The sequence below is a fragment of the Antechinus flavipes genome, chromosome 6 (genome assembly GCF_016432865.1).
Source record: "Antechinus flavipes isolate AdamAnt ecotype Samford, QLD, Australia chromosome 6, AdamAnt_v2, whole genome shotgun sequence".
Taxonomy (NCBI): Eukaryota; Metazoa; Chordata; class Mammalia; order Dasyuromorphia; family Dasyuridae; genus Antechinus; species Antechinus flavipes.
In genome coordinates this window covers 93,391,380-93,419,172 of record NC_067403.1, presented here as the reverse complement: position 1 = coordinate 93,419,172, position 27,793 = coordinate 93,391,380, and the positions used below count along the sequence as shown (strand labels likewise).

Genomic DNA, 27,793 nt, shown 5'->3' with positions numbered 1-27,793 from the left:
AAACACCTACCTAAATGAGAACAATTTCCCGAAGTATTCCTCCTGAATGATTTCCTATGTCTGTATTAAAGTGCAATTGCCTAAAAAGAAAAAAAAAAACACACACACATATATATAATTATCCTCGCTTTTGTTAAGTTTTGAAAAATATTGTGAAACTTAAGATATTGATAATTCAGAGATTTAGCTCTTTTAATAAGCAGCTGAAGAAAAGAAACTGGCAAAAATATTTCCTTGGGCAACTAATTTTCCTCCTCTGGCAATTAGGGAAGCCATTTTTAAAATATTAAGCTTTAGGCATAGACTAAAATGTTATGACATAAATCTGAGAAGGTGTGTTTAGAAGTTTATGTCATACAGATTGTTATGACTGGCTTTATATGTGATTGTATAAGGTAGGCAATTCAAATCTTTGAATGAAGATCTTTTGCAGAAACTATAATATAACATTTGGATAAAAGCAAAACTGTTCAGATTAAAAAGCACAGTATTGTCAACATTAGTTCCTTTTGCAAATATTTCCTATAAACACTAAAATGAGTTATTTGGATTATATGTGTGTGTATATACATATATACACACACACACACACACACACATATATATATATTGCATATAATCTTAAAGATGTAGATTTGTTTACTTCATGTATGAATCCAATGGGATTGTAAAATATGTACTCTTTCATATTATCTGTTTACAAATAACAAAGAGATCGTCATCTCTTCCATGTTTAATGGAAGCATGGAAATAACTAGCTAATCTAGTTATTTACAATTATAGTTTCCCTGAAAATGAGTTTAAATACATTTATAGTAATAGGGAGTAATAGGGATTAACAGTGTTAATCCAAACTGAAACAATCTTGTAGAGGTCAAAATTCAAAACTAAAAAACAATATATTATCATAAGAAGTGATTAAAAACATTGTATTCATCAAATGTGAAAGATTAATCCAGTAGTAAATGGATGCAAATTATATAAAAAAATAATTACTGGAACACATTTGTCAATTTACTTAGATTTAGACATTTAAATAAAATAAGCATTTTCAAATGCCCACTATGTGCAAAGAATTGTATTAAGCTAATGAATTTATTTTATTGGACAACTACAGAAAGGCAAGGTATTTATGAAGAAATCCTTCTCTTCTTTGGTCTTCCTTACAAATTTGAGCAAATGCTTTCAAAATGGTCGTCTTTGACAAGAACAAAGCATTTGCTTTAAAATATTTCTTTCACGGGCAACAAATGTTGACATCTGTATAATAATCACCTAATTTTTGAAGATTTCACACTATTGGCTCAGCTTCATACAACTTCCATCTCATTAAAAATAAAATCTTTTTTTTTTAAAGTTCCATTTATATAACTGCAAATATGAAATATGGACAATAATGGAAAGGCTAATTCTAAGAGACAGATCTGTTAACACATTTGGAAAAGAGGAAGGGAAATATTTATTTCAGATATGACTGTAAATAAATTAAATTAAACAAAACCTTCATTTATAAACTTGTTGCATTTAATCATAGCAAAGTACAGTATCCAGAAAAATAACTGTCACATGTGGCAATTTTCATTCTGCGCTATGCAGTTGCTTAAATGGTAATAAGATGACATAGCTTGCAATAAAAGGTTGGAAGTATTTTATTTTTAAAGTCTCTACAAACTATGAAATATAATTTAAGGTATTTATCTGCTTTGGTAACTTTTGGGGTGAGGATTTTGGGTTGGGGGGAACAGGTAAAGGGTTAGGTAAGGACTTGCTGGTGAGAAACAAGTGGCACTGCAGTTGGTTACATAAGCACATATATATGCATGTCAGGTTCTCATGTCGCCCTCTCCTGAATTTCATGCAGACGGTTGGTAAACACTCAGTCTAACGCCCCCACAGTCTTCATCCCTGCCTCCATCTTGGATACCTTGATTTCATATATTCATTTCCTCTCAATATTTAATATACAAAGCTTTAAAAGATACAAATAATGACTTATTTAATATAGAATTTCAGACCTTCATAGTAGTAAAGGACTTCAGTGGCTATATAAACCAACCCTACCTGAATGGTAACCTCATCTACAATTATCTCCAACAAATACAATGTCCATTTGAAGTAAAAAAAACTGTACAATTTATTTAAGGCTACAATGTGATTAACCAACCACCATTTTCTCTACACATGGACAAGATATTATTACAGAAATATATGTCTAGCAAATGTTGCACAACATTTTGTAGTATTCAACGCCAAAGAGTAAATCAGTTGTTCCTACCAAAGGGAGCTAACGGAACTAGGGTACACTCTAGTGGAGCTCTGTCCAAACGACTGAGTTATATAAGGATCAATGATCTAGGTGGGGTTTCTAAGAGACTTAAATCTCTTCCTATTAAGAAATCTTGTATTATCACCTTTATTACTGTTAAAGAGTTCTAGAATTATAGTAACATGATTCATAAGCAGTTTTCAATGAATATTCAGTTTAAAAAATATAGAACTATTTTAGCACATATCATCCTCAAAAACCATAAAATGCCAAAAAGAGAGGAAAATCAGGGTGGGGCAAAGTTTGGTTTCTAATTCAACCCTTATACTTCAATACTGAGCAATTCTTGATTCTTCCTTTCTAAAAAGTCCAACTAATTGTACTACTGAAATAATTCTTGAAATTCATCTCTTCCTTTTCACTTCCCCCACCATTTTTCAGACCCTAATGAGTATAACAGTCTCTGAACTGGTTTGCTTTACTCCAATCCATATGAATACCTGGTTGCCAGATGTATTTTAAGATTTCTGCTCAGTCTATTCTTATATTTGAAAACCTTTTTATGGTTTCCATTGTTTAAACTCCTTAGCCTGGCCTTCAAGGCCCTATCATATATCAGTTTTCTGACCTTGAACAAGTCTCCTTTACAGTCATGGCTTTAAATTTAAATATAACCTTATTCTATTCTTCATCAAAGCATATTCTCTTTTTCTTTGCCTAATTACACTTTTTAACATATTTTGAGACTGAACTCAAATATCATTTTATCCAAAATAGCCTTTTTTTTTTTTTAAACATTTCCCCCCTCATATCACACACATTTGTTTTGTAAAACATGCACTTTTTAAAAAAATGCAGGACATATCAAGTAACAATATGAATTATAACTATATATATTGTTTTATCCCATTACTAAGCTATAAATTCTTTGAGGGTAGGAACTATCATATCTTTTTTATGTTTCCCAAGACTCAGCAACAAGTACTTGATGAATTACCTGTTGCTTTACGTTTATTTTTATATAAGCATCACAAACAATACAAACCTCACCTCCCTCTTACTAAATACTCCCAAATATCAAACCTCCTTTTACCTTTAAAGGTAAGCTGAATAGTAAGAATGGCAAATTTCATATATTCTTTAGAGTACAGGACCCAAAGGAGGATACAATAGATTTTTTTTTTTTTTTGCCTTAACACATAAACAGCAAGCCTCCATTTAAGTTCTTAATTGTAAAAAGCATTTTTTTCTTACAAATGCTTAATACATGCTAGATAAACATTAGAATTATTTTATACTCATGTTTCCCACTCAAATCTACTAAATCTTTTAAATTATCTATGCTAATCAATCACTGATTGATTAATTGATTGCGTTCAAATTGTGTTTGCTAATGAATGAGGAACAAAATACCAGAGATTCTAGAGGTTTTAAGAAGCCAATTATGATGTTGATTTATTTATGCTTTTCAATGGGTGGCATTCAAAAGATTTAACTAGAAATCCAAGACACACACAACAAAGGCAAATATAGAGTTAAACTTAATGCAGGTGCAATGTAAAAAAATCTTTGCCACTAAGAATATTCTTCCTCAAGGATTACAAATGCCAATTTTGTCACATATAAATCTCTTAATTATTGCTCTTATTTTTGATAAACATTTATAGTCACTGAACAGCAGTTCCAGCATATACAAATCCAATACCTTAACAATAAATATGAATAGTTACTTTTTAAAATTCAAATTTTCTTTTTCATTCCATAGTTGTCTGTTTGAGTCTCAATTTCCTCAAATCTTAAGAAATCCTATTTGATTTCATCACCAACCTTAGAATTATCCACCATCCCATCTCCTCTAATCCAGAAAAAAATCTTTTGCCAGACACAATTTTCCAATCCGTCATTTCATTAACTCATGCAAACAATAATTTCCTTAGAGCACTTTATTTTCACTTTATTCTTACAAAATCACACATCATATTCCTATTACTTCATCAGCTTATATTCCCCTCAGTTCCTAAAGATTTCATACATTTTGGTAAAACCGAAATTTTAATTGAAAGAAACATTCACTCACCTGTGCAATAATTTATAATAACCTACTGAAAATGCATCAAGTCTAACCTCCCTTTCATAACTTTCTAGGGTTTTTTTTTTTTTTAAATAACCTTGCCCAACCCATCCTTTGATGGGAGGACAGCTTTATTTACTACTATTTCCCAACAGGAAGCCTTCACTCCAGTTGGCTTGTTCTCATTATTTCATGAATGTGCTATATTTGGTCCTGCCTTTACTTAGGATATTTTTCTTCACCCAAAATAACCCGACTCTCCCCATCTTTTCCAATTCTAGTCATTCTTTAAAGTCTTTTGACTGAGAAGCAATTTTTCTACGCAAAGCAAAACAAAAACACAACTCTTTACTATTCCATGAAGCTCTTGGAAGCCCCTTTCCTTAGTTCCTCAAGACCCCCACACCGTTATAGTCTACATCGCAAAATTTTCTCTTTCCCCATATCATTACTTAATTTACCCAAGAATCACGTCTTTATGCGTCTCCTCAATTTCCCCCTCCCCTCAGCAGTGCAAAGCTGGGCACAGAATAAGCGCTCAATAAGTATTCATTTTGTGGTCGCTGACATACCTGTGGCCGGAATGATGCCCTGACAGGGAACCAGAAAGTGCTGCCCTCACCACGTAAGCACTTCTCAGCTTCCCCAGCTAAGCGTCCATATTTACGTTTCCTAGGCAATGGCATCCCACCCATTCTGCGTAAGAGGGGTCGTTGGAAAAAAGCGGCCTACTGTTCTCCACACTCCCGGCAAGCTTCCAACAATCCATCGGACACCGCTGCTCCTCTCTTATAGATTCTGAAAGAAAGGTACACACTGTGAATATAGCGGCATCACAAAAATTTTGATGAAATAAGCTACAAAAACGTTTTACAGCATAGCGATCAGGCCTCTAAAAATCCACCGACTCATTGCCCGCTTTCCCAGAAGCGCCAGCTTCTGGCATGATGACGCCATTCCGTTCTTCAACGTGACCTTACGCTGGGGACAGCAGTAACGTGCTGCCAGCTCAGCAGGCATTACGTCACCACGTTCTACCGCAACGCATTGCCGTATTGCGGCAGCGTACTGCGTATTCTATATACAAAATTTCCCCAGCAACAGCCTGGCCAGCCATATTGCGCCAGGTCATGCACTACGTCATCTTTTCCGGAAACTTTTCTGGCAGGACAACTTAGCAACTTGGGTGCCATAAACTTTTAGAGGAAGTAAAGTCGACGATAGCGAGTGCCATTCTTTGGTGCCTAAGATCACACTGGTGTTTTATGGTACCATTACGGGTTACTTTTAACCCATTAATTGCCTGTAATACTCCTTGAAATGACCTACTTGAATGCTTTCCGGTTCTCAGGTTTCCGCTTCCGCCTTCTTTAACTCCCCTCCCTACCCCTAGTGCTTAGGCCGGTTTGAGCTGGTTGAGGCTGGTTCCATTCCTTCAGGCGGTGTGTAGGAGACTCTGGCCACCCTGCTGCCCTCGTGAGTCTAACCGCTTTCCTTAGTTTACCTCTCTCATTCTTTCTCCTCTTTTGGGAGCATTTTGGTCATTTACTCTTTTAGCCTGAGGCCATCGGGGCCCAAGTTCTAGCCCACCTGACTTCATCCTCCTAACTCTTTCCCCCTTTTTCCTCTTTCCTCCTCCCTATCTTCAGGCTCCTAGCGGTTTGATCTCTCGGCTCTTCTGAGCCCCGCCCGGAAGTGGAGCTGCTTTCTGTGAGGCGTGTGGCGCGTGGCGTGCGTGTGCATGTGCGACCGGCAGAGGGCGCTCGGCTCCCATGGTCCAGCTCGGCGTGCACCCGCCTGTTCTCCCGCCCTCCCTCCTCCCCAGCGCCCTCCCGCCTGCCCGCGTGGCTGTTACCGGGTGAACGCGTGAGCTCCTGAGCTTTTAAAAGAGTCCTCCTCCCCTTGTTCTTGGCGCAGACGTTCCACTTTGGGGCGTCTGTGTCCGAGGGCAAGCAGGTGGGTCCTCCGGACCCAGGAAAGGAGAAGGGGGGATAAGAAAGTTAAAGGGGGTGGGGTATAAGCATAGGCAAAAAAGTAAGGGAAACATAAGCAAAGTGGCCCAACTTGGGCACGGGATGGAAGGGAAGGAGATGGAGGATACAGAAGGGAAGGAGGTGGACGGGACAGAGGGGAAGGAGGTGGACGGGACAGAGGGGAAGGAGGTGGACGGGAAGAAAGGGACGGAGAACTCTGAGCCCGAGGTGGACAACAAAAGCATTAAAGTAGAGTCCACCGAATCTGGTGAGACCCATGCCAGTGACAAGCACCCCGAAACTGACCCTTATGACGACCCCGACCCCGACCCCGGAGAGGGACCGTCCTCCCTAATCCGAGACCCCAAGGCAGGAATGAGTGAACCTAAACCGGGACCGAGCCATAAGATCATTGACGATGACGAAGATGACAGCGATGATGAGGATGAAGATGAGGATGAGGATGAGGATGAGGATGATGCCAACTTGTCCCTGGTAGTCTGGGAGCAGCCCCTCAAAGTGGGCAAGGAAGAGCCCATGGACTACGATGATGACTGCATGCCCGGACCCAGCCGAGGCAAGCCCCTGCACAATTGGGACTCAGCCAGGTATGAAAAAGAGGCCCCCCCAGCCCCTGAGGCATGGGCGTGTGTGCCTGGGGGGGGTGGGAAGAGGACTGGGCGGGACTGCGGGTTGGGGCATGGGGTGCATGCTGCAAAGTGTCCCGGTGCGAGCTCCTCACTAGGGCTCCTCTCCCCAAGGCCGGGCTCCCCTTCAACCTGTTGACATCTCTTCCAAACCCCGGTTAAAAAGTGTCAGATGAACCTCGCTTTGTCTCCGAGTGCGCAGGATCTTCTGTAACTTTTTGCGTTTCTGAGTATCTCTGTGTCTCCAGGGGGAAAAAAAAGCATCTTGTACTCTTTCCCTACTTAAATTGTTGGGCTTGAGCAGTAACTTTTGAAAAAAGGGCTTTGCAGGCTTTAAAACTCAATGACTTGCCCGCAAAACCATCAGTCTTGAGGAGAAGCTTTGAATGGCTCCTGCCACACTTATTTCTCCCTCCAAAGCTGTTGTTCTCCCCAGGATTACTGTGCCCAGACACCTCTTTGCCCAGGTCACAAATTAACGGATGGGGCGAGTTTTTCCTTCCCAACTACACGGCTAAAAATGCTTCATATTTGTAAATCGAGGTGATGTCTGGCATGTTTCTCCTCCAAGGGTTGAGTATGTAGGAAAAACTTAGTTTTGATTGCATTATATTAACAAAAAATACTTGTCTTTTGGGGTGAAGAGTCCTCTACTTTTTTTCCCCCATGACATAAATATTTAGCAGTAGGTTTTTAACTCCCCCTTCAAAAATTCTCTTCTCCAAGTACAGTAAATCCTTAATTGGAACAATTGAGTCTCTCTTCTCTTGTCAGAATGTTGCGCTTTTTACTGTTAAAAAGTCTTATTCTCCCCCTAACATGTTAGCAATATTGGTTGACACCCATTCCTTCCAGGGGGGAAAAAACCCCGTAGTTTAGGGCATAATTAGTCTGGGGAAATTTATCTTCCTCTCAAAGTCACAGGAATTTACCAATAATTGTTTATGTTTCTGCCTAACTGGCCCCAACACCAAAAGTGCTTTTCAATTTTTAATGGGGTGATTACTCTTCCTCTGTTCACCAGCATAACTGTTTTGTAATACATGTTGTTTTGCCTTCCTGCAGCGTTTGCAATCTAACCCACCAAAAAAAATGCATTGTAATAATCCTAAATTGGGCTGATAAATCTTCTCATTTTCTCACCAAATTATAACTTTTTTTTTTTCATTTCTCTTATTCCAAAAATGTTTTGCGATCTTTGATCAGAATGACCTGTTGGTTCTTCTTTCTTCCAAATTGGGGATATTTAATTATACTCTGTACTTCCTTCCCCAAAAATGCTTTGCAACCCTAAATTGGGGCAATTATTCTTTCCCAAGTCTTGAGTATTTAGCAGTATTTTACTCTCCTGATTTAATTCCTCTCTTGAAACTTGCTTTTCAATTCTTAATTAAATGATCAGTACTCATTTTTAGTTACAACTCATTATTAACCTTTTTTCTGTGCTTTTATCCCTCCCCAAAATTGCTCTGTGATGTTTTATTGGGGTATCTAGATGTCGCTTTGCTCCTCCCAAATTCTTGACTTTTAATTTCCCATTATAAAAAGTGGTGGGGTTATTAGGCATTTCATCTTCCCTCACCCCAAGTTTTGTGTATGTAGCAATAATGTTTGACCCTCCCTTCTTAAGTCTCATTGAAGGGGGGTTATAGATTCTTAGTGGGGAAATCATTCCTACATAGCTCTCCCAATCATGAATCTTTTCTCTCCTGCAGCAACTCTACCCCACCCCTAAAAAAAAGGTATTGGGGAGTGCTTAATCTGAGGGACTATTTGCCCCTCTTCTCTAAAGTGGAAGATAATTAGTCATTTTGCACTCTCCTAACGGATTCTACCTCCACCAAAAAAAGTGCTCTTTGATCCTTAATCGTTAACTCCTCCCCTTTTCCCCTTAGTTATTGGTTAAGCTTCAGTCAGAGCTGTACATTTATATGGTAGCAGATACTTTGAGCGGATTGAAAAGGAGGGAGAGAGGAATCTAGTCTGGAACCAAGATATTGATACTTATTTTTTTTTTGCAGCTTATTTCAGAAACCTTACATTGCGCCCAACCCTATTGAAACCTTCGGTGCTTGAGTACCTGGAGCATTCCTCCTTTGCTAAATTAGTTGAATTTTACTTGGAAATTTATATTGGATGGTGAAAGTTAATATATTTTTTTCTGCAAAATTTCACTGATTTAGTGTCTTCGGACAGCATTCATATTTAGTACTTAGTACTTATTTAGTACTTAGTTATTTTTTCAAAATGCTTTGCATATGTATTTTCATTTTCCTCTTACCGGAAAGGATTGTTATTTTGATAATTATAATAATAATTCCTCTAGATTCCAGTTTCCTCATTTGATGAGGAAATTTATCTCAGAGAAGCTAAGTGATTTGTTTTTAGTTTTTCCTGATAAAAAGTGTTGTATAATGGAGGCGGAACCCCAAGATTTTTGGTTTTTTCCTTTTATTTTTCTTTTTATTATTCCCAAGTGCCGTGCTCTTGACACCACAGAAGAGATAGATTTTTTGTGTAGGTTAGGGGGCGTGGTCCAGGATTGGCACTTTACCCTGATTGACTAGCGGACTGGGTGCAAGGAGGAGGGTGGGCAGGATGAGGGGGCTGGGCGTGCTGAGGGGGCTGGGCTAGAGATAGTATATATTGCCAGTGCAATACTGCAGCATACTCCACTTCTTGGGAAAGAGAAGGAAACTTTCCTTCTCTATCCCTCCCTCATTCTTGGGCTAGATGAATTCTAACGCTCCCTCTAGCTCTGAATTCGATCTTAGCAAATTCAAAAATACTTCGCAGAAACTTAGCCGATGTGATGGTACCCGAAAAAAAGTGAGGTTTCACTAGGCTAGCCCTGACCTTTTAAGCATTTCTGTATGCTACCGATGGTACCTTGTAAAGTCTATGAAATTTCAACAGCCTTTGCTTTTCTCGGGATGGGGTGTGCATATGCTTATTTAAGAATCCGAGTCCCTGAAGAGAGCAGGTGAGTTAAGGTCCTTTAAAAACTCTATAAGGAAAAAATACGTCAGAAAGGGGCTCAGTATTTGTCAGGGGAGAAAATACTCTCATAGTTCTGTTTTTTTACTATATTTAGTTGAAGTTAACATTGTTGAAAAGAGAACTGAAAGACTGCAAAAAGGAGATGGAAGGTAGGTGTTAATTAAGTGCCCAGCAAATTGGAGAAAAACTTCAAAGACTGTCTGGGCAAGAGATAATTTCTCTTGACTGAGAATACCAGTCTGTTTGTTAGAATAGCCACCGGAGGTACATTTTTTAAGAGGAGGTTTAATTCAGGGAATCTTCTTAAGGTAAGAAAAAGAAGTAAAACAGGACTTTTGAAATAGTAAGGATTTTCCAGTTTGGATTTGGGTAAAGTATATTCTGATATTAGTGTTGTGGAAAGAGTTTACTAAATTTGTGACTTTTTTTTTCCGGACAGCGACTCGGATTCTGAAACCTCAGCAGCCTCCTGTAGAATTCAAGAACTTCATGGCCCAGATGATGATGATGAGGAAGAAGATGGCCAGGCTTGTGCACCAAAGCAGAAGAGCATCTTCTGCTTTAAAAAGAAAGACATACCTGCTGCTGATGTAAGATCTGAGTTCCCTTTATTTCTTAACATAATTTCCCAAACACACTGAGCCCATTTCCCACCTTTTTACCTTAAAAGGCTCAAAAATAAGCCTTTTAAAGGTGTTGATATCCCCGAATTTGCCTTAGTTTCCTAATCTTTGAAATTGAGGCTTGATTTAGACTGGGAATCTCTAAGGACCATTCTGTTCAGATATTCTATACTTCTTATTCTAAATTTCCCAGTGCTGAGGCAAAGAAATGTATCCTTCCTGCCTCTTAACTGTTACTGACTCTTTCCCATACAGATTTACATGCAACACACTATGCGTTCTGATCCATAGGTAGGGAAATTGGGCTCAATAATAATGGGAAATTCTTTTTTTTTTTTTTTTTTTTTTTTTAGTTAAGACAGTTCAAGAAACAAACAGAAAATTGATTAGATGTTCATATTTATCTTTTTTTCAAAACTTCACTAGTGTCTTTTAAGAGACTTGGAATATGTCTAGAGATGACTAGGACTCAATATAATTGCAAGAGTGTGGTCCTGGCTTTTACTTCTTTGTTTTGGGAGTATTAAAACTAGCATCAATGAAGCTGTTTATTTCCTCTCTGCCTCTGTTTGCAATTACACTTCCAGATAAAAATGTATATCTTTTAAAAGCAATCATAGAGACCTTTAACTGGTTCTTTTATTTAAAGAAATTTGGGGTGTTAAAAACATCTAGGCTCTTACAGACCTTACTGATACGTAAAATTTGGTTGAATAGCAACCTTAATCTGTGACTGCCTTGTACTAGTCCTAAAAAGGCATTAGTCACCATGTAACCAAAAAAAAATCTCAAGTTTGCCTTTTCTTTCATAAAGTAACAGATTGAAAAGAGAAAAAAAACAGCAGTCTTTGTCATATGTGACTAGCCTTTTCCAGTTAGAATTTTCTTATCAAGATAGTTTTTACTATAATATCCTTAAAGTTTTATAGCCAAGCTTCTGATAGACTGTTTGCATTTTTAATGTGATTGTCATTATTTTCCTTCAATGTATTTAAAAATACAAGCAGAACACATGACATAAGCAGCTAATTAAAAAAAAAAAGCTTCACAAGGGGAATGTTTATTTAAGGAATTCTATTTAAATAAGTGCAACTTAATTTCATCTTCTTAGGTCTGTTTCCTATTTTTTTTTTTGCCTTGGAGAACAGGGTTACTTGAAAGATAGTAGTAAATTTGTTGCACAGGGTACACTGCCACTGAGGCTGTGGCAAAATCTAACCATTAGGCTACTTAACTGCTTAATGGAGAGTTTACTTGAATGAAGTGGAATGGATTATGGTTTAATAAAGTCCCTGATGGTTTGTTTGTTTTTTTTAATTTGGGAGAATCTGGAACCTTGTTTTTTGGTGCCGTGGTTGGAGAAGGGGTGTTCAGGGTGTGATTAGGGATAGTATTTCAAAGCCTGCTTTTAAGGATTATTTGCTCTTATTTTTTTTATGATTGTGATGGAGGATGATTTAGTTATCTCGATTGTTATCTTGTTATATCGCTACTGGCATGGTTGCTACTTGCACCTTGTATTTGTTTAATGAATCCTTGTTGAATTAAATTATATATTAATTTCAGGTGCACTTTAATCTATCAGAAGTTAAGATGAGTTTTTGCCTTTTTGTTTAACATATTTTGTTTTTATTAAACTTTAAACTTAAGTCTTTTAAATGGATTTAATTTTGGAAAAAAGTTAACTATGGCTATTTCTCTGGTCACTAAATTAATAAAATCCTTATTTGTTCTGAAGAGTGAATGTCCTCCCAACTATGCCTTCCACCCTTGAGGTGATGGTTGACTTACTTGGCCATCTTAGGCAAGAGGAAAAGAGCTGTGTACTCACTAAGGAAGAAAGGGAATTTTCCCATAAGAGAACTGGATAATTCCTGATATAAGTAGCCAAGATGGAAGGACTGATCTAAAGAAATCCAAACAAACAAATGATGTGTAGAAGGGCCAGATAGTAACATTGTAAATTAGCTTGTGTCTTTGCGAGAGTTCTACAAGTAAATGTCTGGGATTCAAATGAGGTTTCTGAGGAAGATCTTTAAAACAAAATTTGTAGAAACCAGTGCATGTAAAAGAAAGGAGAGCTAAGCAGAAAGATAAAATTAGGTTATTTGGGGGAAAAGGTGTTTTAATGATTTTTTCAGGTCTTACCCATCTGTGAGGGTGAAGGGGCGATAGCATTGTTGACTTATGTTTAATTGCATTTCTGGGCATATCAGTTGCGTTGAAAGAATGATTAAAATGATGGTGCGTTCATTTAGTTTGCAAACTGTTTTCCTCACCACAACACTAAAAATTATATAGTTTTAAATATGTGATATTTCCCCCATTTCACAAATGAGGACATGGGGATTCAGATCAAAAAGAAACAAACAAAAATTCTACTCTGTAGGATCTGTTTTGAATGGAGATCATTCCATAAAGCCTATTGTGTTTTATTCCCCAAAATCAACAAAATTTTGACCATCTTTAGAAATGATATTGGGGGGGTGGGGTGCCTATCATAAATGAATATCACATTCCTACTTAGAAATCTTAAATGTCTCTAGATGATCTAATTAAAATTAAAATTCAGATGGCTTAGCCAGACATTTTTGCCTTTACACACTCTTCATAGCCTAACTTATAATTCTATAATGTAAAAAAACATATATTTAGACTACATCCTTTAGATCTTGAGATGATGTCATAAATAGCAATGACCTTCCCACAAGTCCCTTGATTTCATTAGCTACTAGACCATGGAATTGAAGCAGCATTTCTTAATAAAAAACAAATATGATTCTTACAAAAAAAAAAACCCAAAATCAATATGGGGCATAAGTCCTATGGTAGGTCAATAACATCACCTTTCTATATGAAAAAAGCATCTTAATTTTTATGAAGGTCTAAGTACATATTCACCTTATTCTGTAAAAAAAAAATTACGTTTTGCATCAGCATTAACACTTTGATATTTAAAATCTCAATAATAGTACTTGTCCTACCTGCTTAATGAGGTTCTAGGATTAAATGTGGGAAATTGCATTTTTGATGGTGAAAAGACTTTGGACATGAAGTCAGGACACTTGACCTGGCATTGATTAGCTTTTGACTTGGGCTTCGGGTGTCTCATATCTGAAAAAGTTATAATATTTACGTTTCATCTTTATTATGAGAAAAGCACTTGGAAAACTTAAAAACACAATAGAAATGTGGATTTCATTATAATATATATATGTGGAAATGGTTTTTGGTGAATTGTCAAAACAATACAAAGATCGGGATTAAATGACAGGTATCATTTTTCAGGGTGTGGTTCATTTGAGTGACCTTAATATAACTTGTATTCTTGCTGTCTTTTTTTTTTCCAGTATCACATTGCTTAATATACTATGAGATTTTATCTCTAACCAAAAGCTTTCATGAACATCTTGTACCCTTAGCAGAGAAAAGAACAAATTCCATTCCTCATAGGAAAATGAAAATTAGCCCTAGTGGATAATTGATCATAACATTTGATATAGGATAACCCTTACTTGCTTAATATTCTGGCTTTTGTGTGTTTTAAAATGGGGTCAGATTTGAGTTAAGCAACTCTGGTAAATTAAAAGTGACCTAAGAAAAATAACACTGAAATGCACATATTCCTCTAAAACCTAGCAACTAAAACAGAATGGAACTTTTTTTAGTTAGTGCTAGGATTATACTTGTTTAACATTTATTGGTCGTTTGAATCATAATCAGCTATAGTCATTTCATGTGGCTGCCATGTCATTTCTAATAATGCTAATTGTTAGTTTTTTCCCCACTGAAATGGGGAGCAAATCTCAATTTTCTTAGTTTATTGCAAACCATATTCTGGGGCAAGCATATTTTTTAAACATGAAATAACTGATCTATAGAAATGATACATGCTGCACAAGTCTTAAAAGACCTAATTAATTATGAGATGTGTTTGTATAAAAATATATTCGACTCATTATGGGTATATAAACAATGCCCTAATCAGAGTTATACATTTTGTAGTCTTTGCAATTGAAACAAGCAGGTTGGATGATTAAAATTTTTCTACCTGCTACCCAGAGTTAGGCAGTCCATTATAAGGTATAATAATATCTTATTATTATAAGGTATTCTCTCTTAAATGGAGAAAGACTTGGAGAGGGGAAAACATTTTCCTTGTATGTCCCACTTAAAATAAAAATGCAGACATGCCTTGCTCAGTGAAAATATTTTTCTTAATGGATTATTTAGACAATAATTCTCTGTGGTCCAAAAGCAATAATTTTCCTAATTTACTAAAGTAAATTTTTGCATTTAAAATATGATTCCATTTGGAAAAAGTTGTTTTTCAGAAACATTGTATAAATCAATGAATTACAGAAAATTGTTTTTTATCTTTTAAATTATTTTTGTTACACTACTTTTGTTGTTGTTGAGATGGGACTTTTACATTTGTTTTGAATTTTTGTGAGCTAATTCGTAAATACATTCTCATGGCCTTTTGACCAGTGACAGTAATTTTGGAAAATGCAGAGTGAGAACTCTTGAGAGAGGTAATAAAAGTTAAATAATAAGCATTGTCTTTTCAGAGGAAAATTTAATGGCTTAGTATGTTTCTATTGGCACACTGCCTAACAGTGTCATGCACAATTAAACATTTAATTAATTAATGTTTTTTGATGATGGTGTCTAGACAATCAAGGGATTTTCCAAGGGAGTTTATTAAAGTGCTCTCTAGAATTGTTGATAAATTAAGATTAATTGTGTAGTTAAAGTTGAAATACAAAGTCCAGACTTAATTCTTTCTTTCTTCAATGTGGGTTTTTTTTAAAACCAGTTTTTGGGTGTGATAGGATGGGAACAAGTCATTGACCCATAGCTCCATGCATTCTCCAGGGTCATATGGATCCAACTCTATCTCTAGTAGGAAAGTTCTCATCATGTCATTAGGAAAATGTCTGTAAAAAGAGGAGGCATGACTTGAATTGCTACTTTGTTAGGGTTATTCATATGAATTCCTATGAGATCATGTATACAAGTCTTGTAAACATCAAAGTGTTGTTATAAGTGTGAGTAGTAGATTTCCCTTTTTTGTTAGTTGCTAAATTAATACTTTTATTTGTAGGCACCCGCTCCAGCAGATGATATGACTCTCATTCTGCCTGAAAGTGTTGACCTACAGCCCTTTGGGAGGGTTTCAGGTATTATCGAAAAACTAGGTATGTAAAATATTTTGTTAATTATATTCACTATTTATACTTAACTATTTGACACATTTTCTTAGTGATCTATATTTTCTTTGTTATTTTATCTTGCAAACAATTAAGGAAAAGGTAAAAAGGATTTTCTTTATATTTAAGTACTGTGATTTTTGTACTGCTCTTTAGGAATCGTGAAATTCTTGGATTCTCTTGGTTTTATCAGTACTTTACATAAAGTTACACGATTTTCAATATTTCAAAATACGTAAGAATTTAATATACCATTTAGCCCAAAATATGATGAAGAAAAATACTAAATGAAGTGATTTGTCATCACAGTTACCTGTGAGTCAGGTAAGAAGTGCATAATTACATTGATGTTGAAGCATAGAAACTTAAATAAAATCATGTCGTAAAATCAGAGTTAATAGAATTCAGATCTCAAGAATTGGAGTTCTCCCTTTTATGTTCCTTGTCATTAGAAAAAAGACTATTTACAAGATGAAAAGCATAGGCTCAAACCAGTCTTGGATCACAAGTTGGCTTTCGGTACCTAGTGATTTCTTTACATATTTGGATGTGATAAATATCTAGAGTCCTCCAAATTAAGAAATATAAAAACATTGGATTTGTCATATAAGACAAAATGCTTCTTTCCTCATCCTCAATTTTATTTCTGGCTCCATGAGACCCAACCCTAAATTTGTTAATTGGCTGATTTTATTGCCTGTGAATAAATTGGGTACATTACCACACATAAATATTTCATCTAACAAAATTAATTGTATTTCATCTAACAAAATTAATTGCATTTTCAAATGGATTAACTTATTCCAAATATGTATGTAAAGGTATTATTTCTTCTTTGCATTTTCTTGTTAGGATTTTATTAGATCAGTATTAGGATGTATTAGATCAATGAGAGATTCCAGTGGGTCTAGATTAATTTTTTTTTTTTTAAAGAAAAAAAAGTACAATGTGATCAATAGAATCTGGGAAGTTCAAAGAGATGGCTGTGATGAAAAAGACCATATTATTGTGCAACTCATACCTACTCTACCACCTGTGCCAGCAGAAGAATCCTGTAAAAGCTTTTCATGTGTCATCAAATAATGCCTGAGGGCAGGATAAAAGGAAATACTTGAGGGAATGGGGATGAGGATGAGGATAGGAATGGCAAAAGTCTTAAATGTAGGAAGAATTTCTAAAAATGAAGGGTTTTTTGATATTCTAAAATGTTTCAGGTTTGTTTGGTTTTTTGGTTTTTTTGGTTTTTCTTCTTGCTTTTGTAAATGTCCAAAGCTAACATTTGTTGATATGTAATATGCTTGAATTCATACCTCTAAAAATTTTGTGATTTGTAGGGTTGGCTATGCCTTCTAAACAGCAAGACCTCTTCTTAGCTAATAGTATACTTCCCATATCCAAGAATAGGTTTTAAGGTATAAGATCCTGCCTTCAATTGTTGTTTTAACTTGCATTGAAATTATCAGCTTTAACATTACATTTACATTTACATCTAAACTACCTTTGACTAAAGGTTCTTTTAAATATAGCTAATTATTTCTTTGGTCTGGTTTTTCAGTGATAATTGAATCTGTGACTGACCTACCACCAGTTTGTGAAGATAGCATGATCTTTAAGAGCAATCGACATGCTGCTGGAAAGGTTTGTATGGATTTTTAAAAAGAAAATTTTGCCCAGTGTATTTGACAGTGTCATATTGACAGATTTTTTCCCCTCCTCCTATAACTGAAAAAAGACATTGTAATTTTCAGAGTGAATAGCAGTAAGGATACAGGTCTCTTCAATAACATACCTACTTCCTTGAACACTCTATTTGAATTATGTTAATATTAACAATTACCTTTAAATCTTCCTTCTAGAAATATTATCAAATTGAGTTTAAAGCTAAGCTGACTCTCATGTTTGTTGTTGTTGTACATTCTGATGTTCACTCCTCTTCTAATGCCCTACCCTCCAGATTTTTGAAATCTTTGGGCCTGTTGCACATCCCTTCTATGTTCTGCGGTTCACTTGCATGGAACATATCAAGAGAAAGGATATCAAAATCCGGGACATCATGTATTTTGCCCCCTCGATCCAACACTTCACTCGCTACATATTCACAGACAGGATTAGGTAAGTATTTCTTAGCATAATTTTAATTGACATAAGTACATTTCATGGTTTTAGTGATTGCATTTTTTATAATGTTTGCTGTTTGTTTTATTTCTATTTTCTCTCTTCCTTGAGGGTATATCGTTACACAATAAGCATTGCTTTTTTTTTTTTTTTTTCCCTTTCTAGGGATAGGGGTTCTGATGCTTCTTGGAAGAATGACCTAGAACCACCACCTGAAGTAAGTCCATTTTTTTCTGATTTATCACACTTTTAGGGAACCAGACCAGTGATTTCATTGATGTTAACAACTTATGAATAAACATGAGAGTCAGCACTTTCTCTGATACTTCATGACCTCGAAAAGTTGCCTTAAAGCAACAAGAGAGTCTAAGAATCTTGGCAGGAGTAACATAACTAGTATGTGTGAGGGGCAGAAAGTGGAGCCAAGTGTTCCTGACTTTAAGGTCATGTTTCTATGCAACGTAGGTAGGTTAATGGATTTCCAAGATGGTTTGAAACTTATCTTGCCAGTTCATCACCAAACATTATGAAATGTTAGCACAAGTATCACAACATCAACAAACTAATAGTTTTTGTTACTGAAACCAAAATGAACATTCCTGAACTTGGTGAACTTGAATTTTGTGTATTTAATTAAAATGAAGCATTTTTTTAATGTAGATCTGGAATCCCTAATATGCATTAATTGCTTCAGGAATCAATGGGATTATCATGTAGTTTAGGGTAATGTACTTTTTCACTCTACAGGCTGTTGATTTCAGTGACGATGAAAAAGAAAAAGCAGCTAAGAGCAAGAAGAAGTACTACGGACGGAATCGGAAGAAGCAGAGGGCAGAGCATAGGTCAAAGAGCAGATCCAGCTACAGCAGAGATGGTCGCAAGGGTTTCAGATCAGAATCCAGGCATCTTGCCATCCAGGATGTTAGGCAGGAGGAGGCTCAGGAGGAGGCTCAGGAGGAGGCTCAGGAGGAGGCTCAGGAGGAAGTTCAGGAGGAGAAGCAGGAGGAGAAGCAGGAGGAGAAGCAGGAGGAGAAGCAGGAGACCAGGCAGGCTTCTCGCCAGGAGACTAGGCAGGCTTCTCGCCAGGAGGGTAGGCAGACTTCCCGCCAGGACACCAGATTGGGTGCCCGGGAACGAACAACTACCCAGGAAAGCAGACAGGGTGCACACAGAGATCAGAGGAAAGGTGGCCGACAGGATCAGAGGAAATCTAGCAGACATGATCACAGGCACTCCAACCGCCATGATCGCAGGCAGGATCGCAGGCAGATGGTCCAGCATGATCATAGGCAGCTTCTCCAGCAGGAGTTCCGACGGGAATACTGCCAGGAGTTTGGGGGTCAGGAATATGGCCAGGCAGAATTTGGGCAGGTAGAGTATGGGCAGCAGGAATTCCCCCAGGAATACCAGGAATTCCCTCAGGAATACCCACAGGAATATCATGCTGCTGCCGCTGCCGCTGCCGCCACAGCTGCCACCGCTGCTGCTGAGTACAACCAGGAGTACAGACCTGCTGCTGAGTACCGGCCTGACTATCAGAATTTCGGTGTGTAAATGTAACATTACTTGGGAATTGCTTAGTCCAGAAAATGGATTTCACAGCAATTTAAAAAAGTAATACGAAAAATCCAGAGCTATCTTGAATTCTTTTTCATTCAAATGTTTTAAACCCATATGCTTTCTATTCTGTAACTGCTGGATATGGGAAATGATAGCAACGAATTGTTGGAATGTTGTTGCCTTTTGAGTAAGTACAGAAGGTCCACTGGGGAGAAAAGATATGCCTATATATTTATATGTATCTTAGTTGTATTAGAATTTTGTTTTGTTTTTGCTTTTCTGTATATGGCTGTTTTTCCCTTGCTAGGTGCTTATGGAGGAGAGGCACCTGTTCATTGGTGCCCCCAGCCTCGAGAGGCTGGAAGGAGCTGCTACAGCAAACGCGAGTACCACCGAGAATTCTCCCGGGGCAGACACCACAAGTCCAGCCACTCCAGGTCCCAGGCAGCGGGGCAGTTTTACAATGCTGAGCACAGGTTGGCCCAGGATGCCCCTCCCTCTCTGTTTGCTCCTCAGCCCAGGCAAGACAATTCTCTCATGCAGCCTTCCTATCAGTTGGCCCCTCAGTACTTTGACATGCCCCATTACCAGGCTCACCCCTCTCAGCCTGTGGCTTGGTCTGGGCTGTCTCAGCATGTGCACAATGCACATTATCAGCACTTCCAGGGCCATCACGCTAGGGGTGGTGGGCACTGCTCCCACTATAGACCCTACTACTAGACAGATCATGTTTCATGAGCTCACTACAGAAACAGATGACAGAGCTCCTTAAAAAAACGTGATTCCTTAGTCTAGTTACTAAAGAAAGCAAACTTGATAAAGATTAAAACACTTACTGTAAAATAATTCATTATTCAATTGGCAAATATTTGTGAACTGTAATGATAGTGACATATGCTCTCCTAACAAAAAATTATATCTCAGATTGAAAAGAAAACTAAAAATAAAATCCAAAACAAAACTCTCTAACAACTTAAACTTTTAAGTTATGTGTTATTATGTGTCACTTAACCCTTTGATTATAATCCTAAAGAGTTTTTTTCCTTCCTCTCCCCCCAAAGTATAGATCTAAATAGCAGAAATAGACTACCTTTCATCAGAGATTAAACAGATTTTCATCATGTTGAACCATTGATTGACTTGGAACAATTGTGTTAAATTCAGCAAAATAAGATTTTGAAGTCCCATTGAGGATATGTGGGAAAATAAATAAAGTTTGTTTGTGTATTTTAAACTAAATATACGTATTTGGAAATGGCTTTTGTAGATCGATCATAAAATTTTCAAAAATCCTGAACCACATTGATTTTTAAAATTTAGCAAATGAAGATGACAGAAGAAAAACCATGCATTCTTTGGCAATTAAAGATAACTAGGTATTATGGCTCAAATACAGTGGCCGACATAACTTGATTTTAGGATAAGTACAAGAATCTTCATCTTTACTAAGTTGGCCAGTCTTAAAAAAAAAAAAATAAAATAAAATAAAAAATAAAAAAAAAAAACTTCTAAGTGTGAAATTGTGTAATATCCATTCGTCAGTGAGAATCTTTATAAAATTTACTTATTTGGCTATCTTCCATTCATTAAGCATTCTTATGATAAATATTACTTTACCACACATGTGAGGTATAAAATCAGAGGCTTTAATAGTAGTCAGAACCAGTCTGGGCTTCAGGTTCCTCAGACTGAAAATGACAGTCAGACTTGAGAGGTAATTGATAAGGCCCCTCAAGATTTGTGAGAGCCCTCACAGGACCATCTAGGACATGCTCTCATTTTACCAATGTTAAAACTGGCTCTGGAAGGTTAAATGACTTGCCCAAGGTCACACAGGTAGTACAACATCTATGCAAACAAACTTACAAACAAAAATTAAATCTGACAAGAAACCACAGTCCAAATAGTACTACCTATGTGACTTTGGACAAGTCAGTTAATTTTTCTGAGTCTCATTTGTGAAATGAGATTGCAGATAGGTAGTTTCTGGCCAGCTCTAGATCCGAGATCCTAATGGAGCTTCATGAATTATCTATCTGGTCTAGTCCTCTCATTTTAGAGTTGAAGAATCTGTAACCCAGACAGGCTGTGACTAGTGCTTTCTTGAAGGTTCATTGCATTAGCAATTCTAATTCTAAATTCTATGGGAAAAAAATGTGTTCTTAGCAGAATTACTTTTATCTCCATCCACCCCCAATTGAAAGGAAATGATTAGAGCATAGTACAGTTGATCTTCTACCAAATAATTTATCTTGGGGAAAAATAACTCGAGATCTGCCATTCATTCACAGTGTATGTAGATACTCCATTCATTGGAACCATTGGATACTAAAAAGACAGACTAAAATTTGGCATAGCTTATCTACGGTAACCTTTTTTTTCTTTCATCATTGGATCTGAAATAAGAATACTTTTTCTTATAATGAGTCCAGCCATGTAATGCCATTGTCCTAAATTTGAATAGACTTGTTTTAAATCAGTTTTTACAGACCATTTCTATGATAATGAAATTTAAAAGTTCCACAAGGAATTTTTGAAAACCCTGTACAAGACCATATTACTAAAATGTTAGTCAAATAAAATCTGGCAAATATTTTCTTTTAAAACATGAGTTATGGGTTCATAGATCTGGAAAATTTATGCTGAAAGTGGCTGAATGTAGCCAGTTTGAATCCTTGCAGGGTAAATGCACAGCTATAAAGGTAAGTAAATCATTTTTTACATTATCCGTGAAGGCAGCAAAGTAGTAGCCGAATTGTGCTTTCAGGTGAATGTTGTTTTTCCATACATTGATCTACAAAACATATATATATATATGTATATATATCTGTTAATTGTTTATATATCTTGGATACCAAACTCTTATCAGAAAAATTTGATGCAAGATTTTTTCCCCATTCAACTACTTCTCCCCTAATCCCAGATGTACAGTGCATCTTCATTTACAAGTATACAACATTTCACTTGGCATTCCTAATAGAATTTACTTCACAACTTGGTCTATAGCACAGGTGAAAAGGAATAAACAAGAAAAATGTAAAAGTTAAAAAAAATTAGTGGATTGATCTTGGATAGTTAGAGGTTAACCATGTAAGATACTTTCATTTGTATTCTATTAATTAAAAAGAGACCTTCTTACTCCTACCAAGTCCCATCTTTAAGAGAAAACTTGATGAGGTGAGATTATCCTGAGGCAAATCAAATTGTTGGTTGAGTCTTTATGGAATTAATCATACTTTACAGGATCCAACATTTAATGAATCAAACGAAATCATTTAAGAACCCATATGCACATGGGACATGAATTTTAAAAAATCTAACAGGAGAGCTCAAGGTCTATGATTAAATTTAAAATCTGACAATTCACAAGTAATACTTCTTAGACATCCCCTCCCTTTGAGAAATTCACAAATATTATATATTGTTTATTTTAAAAGGCTTTTATCCTTTTTGGATTCTTTTCTATTCACTGTACCATCATTAAAAAAATTTTTTTTAGAACATGCCATGGGAAAGAGTATATCCTTAAGGTGGTACTACAGCGTGCTAAATGCTTAATGTCATCAGAGCATTGTGAGAGGCGAGGCAAGTCATCTTGTACCTCTCTAAGCCTCTAGTTTCCTCATCCTTAAGATGGGGATACTAATACCTGTAGTACTTACCTCACAGGGTTGTTGTGAGGGTCCAAAGATTACATAAGCGCAATTAAAATCTTACTATCATAAAGTGTTACACAATGGCTAATTAACTAAAAGTCTATATTAAATATTCTTCACGCTGCAGTGGGAAGACAGTTAAATGGCATGCCATGCATACATATTTCCAATTGTAATTCCCTAAAATGTAAGGAGGTCCTATAGTTCCGTTGATTCCTAAGCAGTTAGAATAAAATTTTATTAATAATTATCAGTTCTAATTTTAATCAAATGCATACCACTCCATCACTCTTCTAGTTTAGTTCATGTATTTTTTTTTGAACACTACCATGTATGATTATTTTCCAGTAAAATTGAAAAACCTTTAAAATCACAGCAAAACAAATTGAGACTTAACAGTGATTTCCTCAATACTCTCCCTTAATGATTGAAATCATATCAATATATAACTTCAATTTAATCTAATTAAGTGTATTTCCTAACCTGTACCAGTTTATTTAACGCCTTTTAAAATGGATGGTCAGTTGAACTTCTTAGCAACTATACTCTTGCATGTTATAGAATTAGGGGCATCTTGGTTTATGTGTTGAGTATCATAGCTGCCAACTTTTTGACTGTTTATGAGGTTGAGTGGATGCTGGATCAGAAATATCTGTATTGGAAAAACAATATTTTATCTGGTTCAAACAAACAAACAAAACCTATCAAAAGTTAATCTAACCAGCAGGTCCCTTATTCCTGAAAGGGGGCTCTGATTCCAAACTCTAAGATAAATAAAATGACCTTAGAAATGTTTACACTGTGAACAAATCTTAGCAGAATCAGGATAGTTGAGATTTGGTTGCATATAATATTAGAACAAAATACTAAGTATGAGCAAGTACTAGAGATGTAGATGCGCATACCAGAGGGAAAAGGAAATACAAAATCAGAATAGTATTCCATGATCAAATTTTCTTTTGAAGTAAATGTGACATGTGTGAACTCAGAAGAATAAAAACCAAGTTATTCTGTTGCTTATGTGATAACCTCTCTCATAACACTGTTTTTTTTTTGTTGTTGTTTGTTTGTTTGTTTATTTGTTTTGTGGAGACAGATGCCATACCAAACAGAAAGATGATCTTAGGATCATAGGCAAGTCAGATACTAATGGAGAAAAACATACAAAAAACAAGCCCAAAGCAAAAAATCTGCTTGTTAGCATAGAACCCCAATTAAAGAGTGATAGATAGGTGAAGGTGGTCTCTAACAAGTTTGGGGAAAGAAAACTCTAAAGGGTTCTTAATAGTCCTCTGGCATGAATGTGCTTTATTCTACATCCCACTGCTATTGTTAAGATAGACTTGCCTGCACTGTCGAACAATATCACTTCTAAGAGATGGTTTGACATCGTTAAGTTCACATATACAGATTGTGATGAATGTTGCTACCCATTCAAAGCTAAGCGATTTTTATTTAACGTATAATTTTCTTTTTGGCCAAATGTAAATACCAACATTACAATATTAAGTATGTTGTAGAGTATATGTAATCAAATGAATTTTAATAATATTTAAAAGTTAAAGAAAATAGCTAGGCATTAATTTGATCAATACTGTCAAGTTTTGTATGTTTGTAAATATATTGAATCAGAAAAATGCATAATACCACAATCCCGGGTACAGTCGTTTTTTTCATAGATGGCAGCCACTCAGCCATATTCAGTTAGTGTGACTTATATCCACTTGATTAGAAGCTTTTAAGTGACTGGCTGTGTGATTTCTAAAGTGGTCAGGAAAACTTTGCATGTAAGTATACAGATGCCTCTAGTTCAGATGAAACATCAGTCTGCTGCTGAGGAATAGAGTTCAGTTGAATGCTTGGACCCAATATCTTATTGTTAGTGTAAACTTTCCATATTCTTAATACGTACCCACAGTCAAAGCCAATCAATTATATAGCAATGAATCTAATGCCTCACTGTACCAATTTTAGAAGTATTCTTTAATATTCATCGACATATTCAGTTTCCTAGCATCTGTGGTGTCTTAATTTCATTAGTTTGATGATTATAAAAGGGGAGACTTTAAATCGAGAAGCAAATTAATGTTCTACTTATGTAATTATTCTACATCATACTTAGAAAAATATTTATAGGTATTGTCTTACTTTATTGCCAAAGATTGCACAGATTTAGATCTCTAGAACAAATAAAAAATGTTAAGAATTCTAAAATGAAAGCATTATCTGTAAAATTAAGTTTACGCCCAAAGAAAAAAATATACAAATAAAGAAATCCAAATTTTGTTTAAAAGTCTGCTGATCAAAAAGCTTTTCTGAATCCTGATAAATTATATTCTTAAGTAGATGTAACACTGACACAGCTATTGGGTTTTTTCCTCATTCCTCCTTTCTTGTCCTTTAAATCTGATGTTAGACAAATGTCACATGCATAAAAAGTTATTCTTAGGAATTTGCCTGTCAAATAAAATGTTTGAATATATATCAAAACTATTTACCTCAGAAATATTTTACAGTAAGTTTTTTTCCCCTTCGAATCTACATTTTGTCAAGGCCCGCCCCAAACCTACTTTCTTTATCAGGCCTTTTCTAACTATTAAAAAAGGACAATTATGCAAACTCATAATACACTTTTCACACTGTTCCTCTTTTACTTAAGGGTATGCTGCTTCACAAGGATTTATTCATTGTTCTGAGTTGTAATTTAATCTTTTATGTATGTGTGTATCTTTTTTCCCCAACTAGATTTTAAACTACTTGAGGGTCAGGACCAGACATGTACTTCTCTATATAACCTCACAGCACCTAAATTGGTACTAAATATACTAACCCTTCCATGAAATTTATTGGCTAATTCTAACATTTTTGTGATCTCAAACTCTAAAAGATTTGCATTGGTGCTGAGAGGTTGTACAAAGGCTTTATAATCATCCATTCACAGAAGGTGGCTGTGTGCAAGAGATTGTGAGAGAGAGAATCAGTGAGTATCTTCCTGGGTGCTCCCTTTGGGCCGTTTTGCTCCTTCTAACAACATTGCTAGGCAACTAGGATCCCAGATGCAGATTGCTTACTTCATTTTTTAATGGAGTCTACTTGTCCTGTTGAATGGGAAAGTGAAGTAGTGGGCTGGACTAGAATTTTCTGACAACAAGATTCTCTGAAGTAGAGGGATGCATTTAAAGGAAACATGGTTAGTGTCTTGAATACAAAAGAAAAAAATTGAGTTGAATTATATTTTAAACCATTTTCCTATTTTATGGAACCTCTAGCAGTTGATTTGAGGCAGAGTAACTCGGGCCTATGTCTCATATACTGCTAGTCCAAATTAGAGCTCTGAAATATGTTTGTTTTTTTTTTTTTTTGTAATTTTCAAATAATTATGGAGTGTCCTTTTCCCCAAAGACTTCAAATCAATTTTCAGATGTCCCATTCTCATAACTAAATGAGATCAGTGGGTGTCAAGTCTTAGACATTCAATTTTCCTTAGCATCATGTCTAAGAATTTCCTTTGGGAACATACTGAAGTGGAGGTCCTTGTAGAGGAGCAAAGAGTGAAGATCGCTGAGTGAAGCAAAAGCTCTCTCAAATCACTTAGCACCTCTCAGGGCCTCAGGGTCCTATGAAATTGGCACAATGTTAATGTGTCAAATGTAAATTGTGTATCTGTAAAAGAAGGGTCTATGGTCCCTTCATGTGATAATAATGTGTATTTCTGTGATGTGTAATACTGTAAAAATGCCAAAAACAAACAAACAAAAAAAAAAAAACTGTGAGTAAATGTAGTTCTTTAAGTATGCCCAAAAAAAAACAAAAAATAAAAAACAAACAAAAAAAAAAAACAACCCCCAAACCCTCTATATCTTTACCTTCAATGTTCTTGTTAAGCGCCAGTAGTTTTAAGTGATTCTTAGATTGTCTTTCTAGATCGTCAGTAGCTACTTAATACATTTTTGGCGCTACATAAATCTTTAAACTGATACTAATACCTATGTTAAATGTATCTTTCTCTATTTGATGTTATTTCTCTTTTTAATTATAGAATAAGTAACTGTAGAGTAAAACTATAGAGTAAAACTCTATGAAACTCTAGAGTTAAAAATCATTTGGGGCTAAGGGCTACATCGCGATTGGTGCTGGTGAAATTTGTGCCGTAAACGACTTAGTTATCCAACTAAGTTATCGTCCCCGTAAATCTGTTGTGGCGTGCCGTAACACAATTATATTATGCATGTATATGTTGAGATCTTAAATGTTTATCAATGTTTAAATGTTAAATAAATGTTCAAATAAATGTTCACAAAATCAATGAAATGGAGTAGAGTCATTTATATGCTTTTTTGATTTCTCTCTCATTTGTCCAAATTGGTTCATCTTCAGTTGAATGGAGAGTTTTCCAATATAACTATCAAGTTTTTTTTTCAGTTTAATGTTACTCAGATACTTTCATTTAATTTCAAATTTTTAAAATACTAGTTAAAAACTGATCCCTAGAAAGGTCATGAATAAAAATTCTCTGAACAAAGAATATCTCATTCCCACTCTCATACCACACAATATGACCTTTAGTGTTATTAGAACTTTTTTTTTTTGTTGAAAATTCCATAAATTTTGAAACATTATTTTACATCTGTCTCTGGTTAATGTTCTTAATTCCAAATCTACAAAAGGA

The 27,793-nt window shown here is 35.8% G+C and overlaps 2 protein-coding genes across 23 annotated transcripts in view; one reads left to right on the top strand and one right to left on the bottom strand.

The window, feature by feature from the left end:
- The window catches only part of NPY5R (neuropeptide Y receptor Y5), a 164,598-nt gene extending 158,833 nt beyond the window's left edge, over positions 1–5,765 (bottom strand). For 10 of the 21 annotated variants that reach the window (XR_007948170.1, XR_007948168.1, XR_007948172.1 and 7 more), the window contains exons 1-2: positions 4,910–5,279; positions 11–80 (exon numbers count right to left, since the gene is read on the bottom strand). The gene's annotated coding sequence lies outside the window, so the exon portion shown is untranslated. Of the gene's footprint in view, positions 1–10; positions 81–4,909; positions 5,282–5,666 lie in introns of those variants that run through there. The other 11 variants (XR_007948163.1, XM_051965194.1, XM_051965196.1 and 8 more) reach the window with 5 other exon arrangements.
- NAF1 (nuclear assembly factor 1 ribonucleoprotein) lies at positions 5,506–27,435 on the top strand. Of its 2 annotated transcripts, none has more exons than XM_051965203.1 (9): positions 5,506–5,605; positions 5,987–6,918; positions 10,397–10,547; positions 15,688–15,781; positions 17,349–17,431; positions 17,748–17,905; positions 18,074–18,125; positions 18,656–19,454; positions 19,776–27,435. In XM_051965203.1, exons 2-9 carry the CDS (start codon positions 6,413–6,415, stop codon positions 20,186–20,188), a joined length of 2,256 nt encoding a protein of 751 aa, XP_051821163.1. In that variant the 5' UTR covers positions 5,506–5,605; positions 5,987–6,412; the 3' UTR covers positions 20,189–27,435. The 2 variants fall into 2 exon arrangements, with proteins under 2 accessions (XP_051821163.1, XP_051821162.1); XM_051965202.1 differs by lacking the exon at positions 5,506–5,605 and adding an exon at positions 5,715–5,813.
- Positions 27,436–27,793: the final 358 nt, after the last annotated feature.

Excerpts from the sequence above, each read along its gene's own strand:
- NAF1 (XM_051965203.1), top strand. The coding sequence starts at position 6,413 with ATGGAAGGGAAGGAGATGGAGGATACAGAAGGGAAGGAGGTGGACGGG. Across the intron at positions 6,919-10,396 it reads CACAATTGGGACTCAGCCAG|CGACTCGGATTCTGAAACCT; the intron begins GTATGAAAAAGA and ends TTTTCCGGACAG. Across the intron at positions 19,455-19,775 it reads GCCTGACTATCAGAATTTCG|GTGCTTATGGAGGAGAGGCA; the intron begins GTGTGTAAATGT and ends TTCCCTTGCTAG.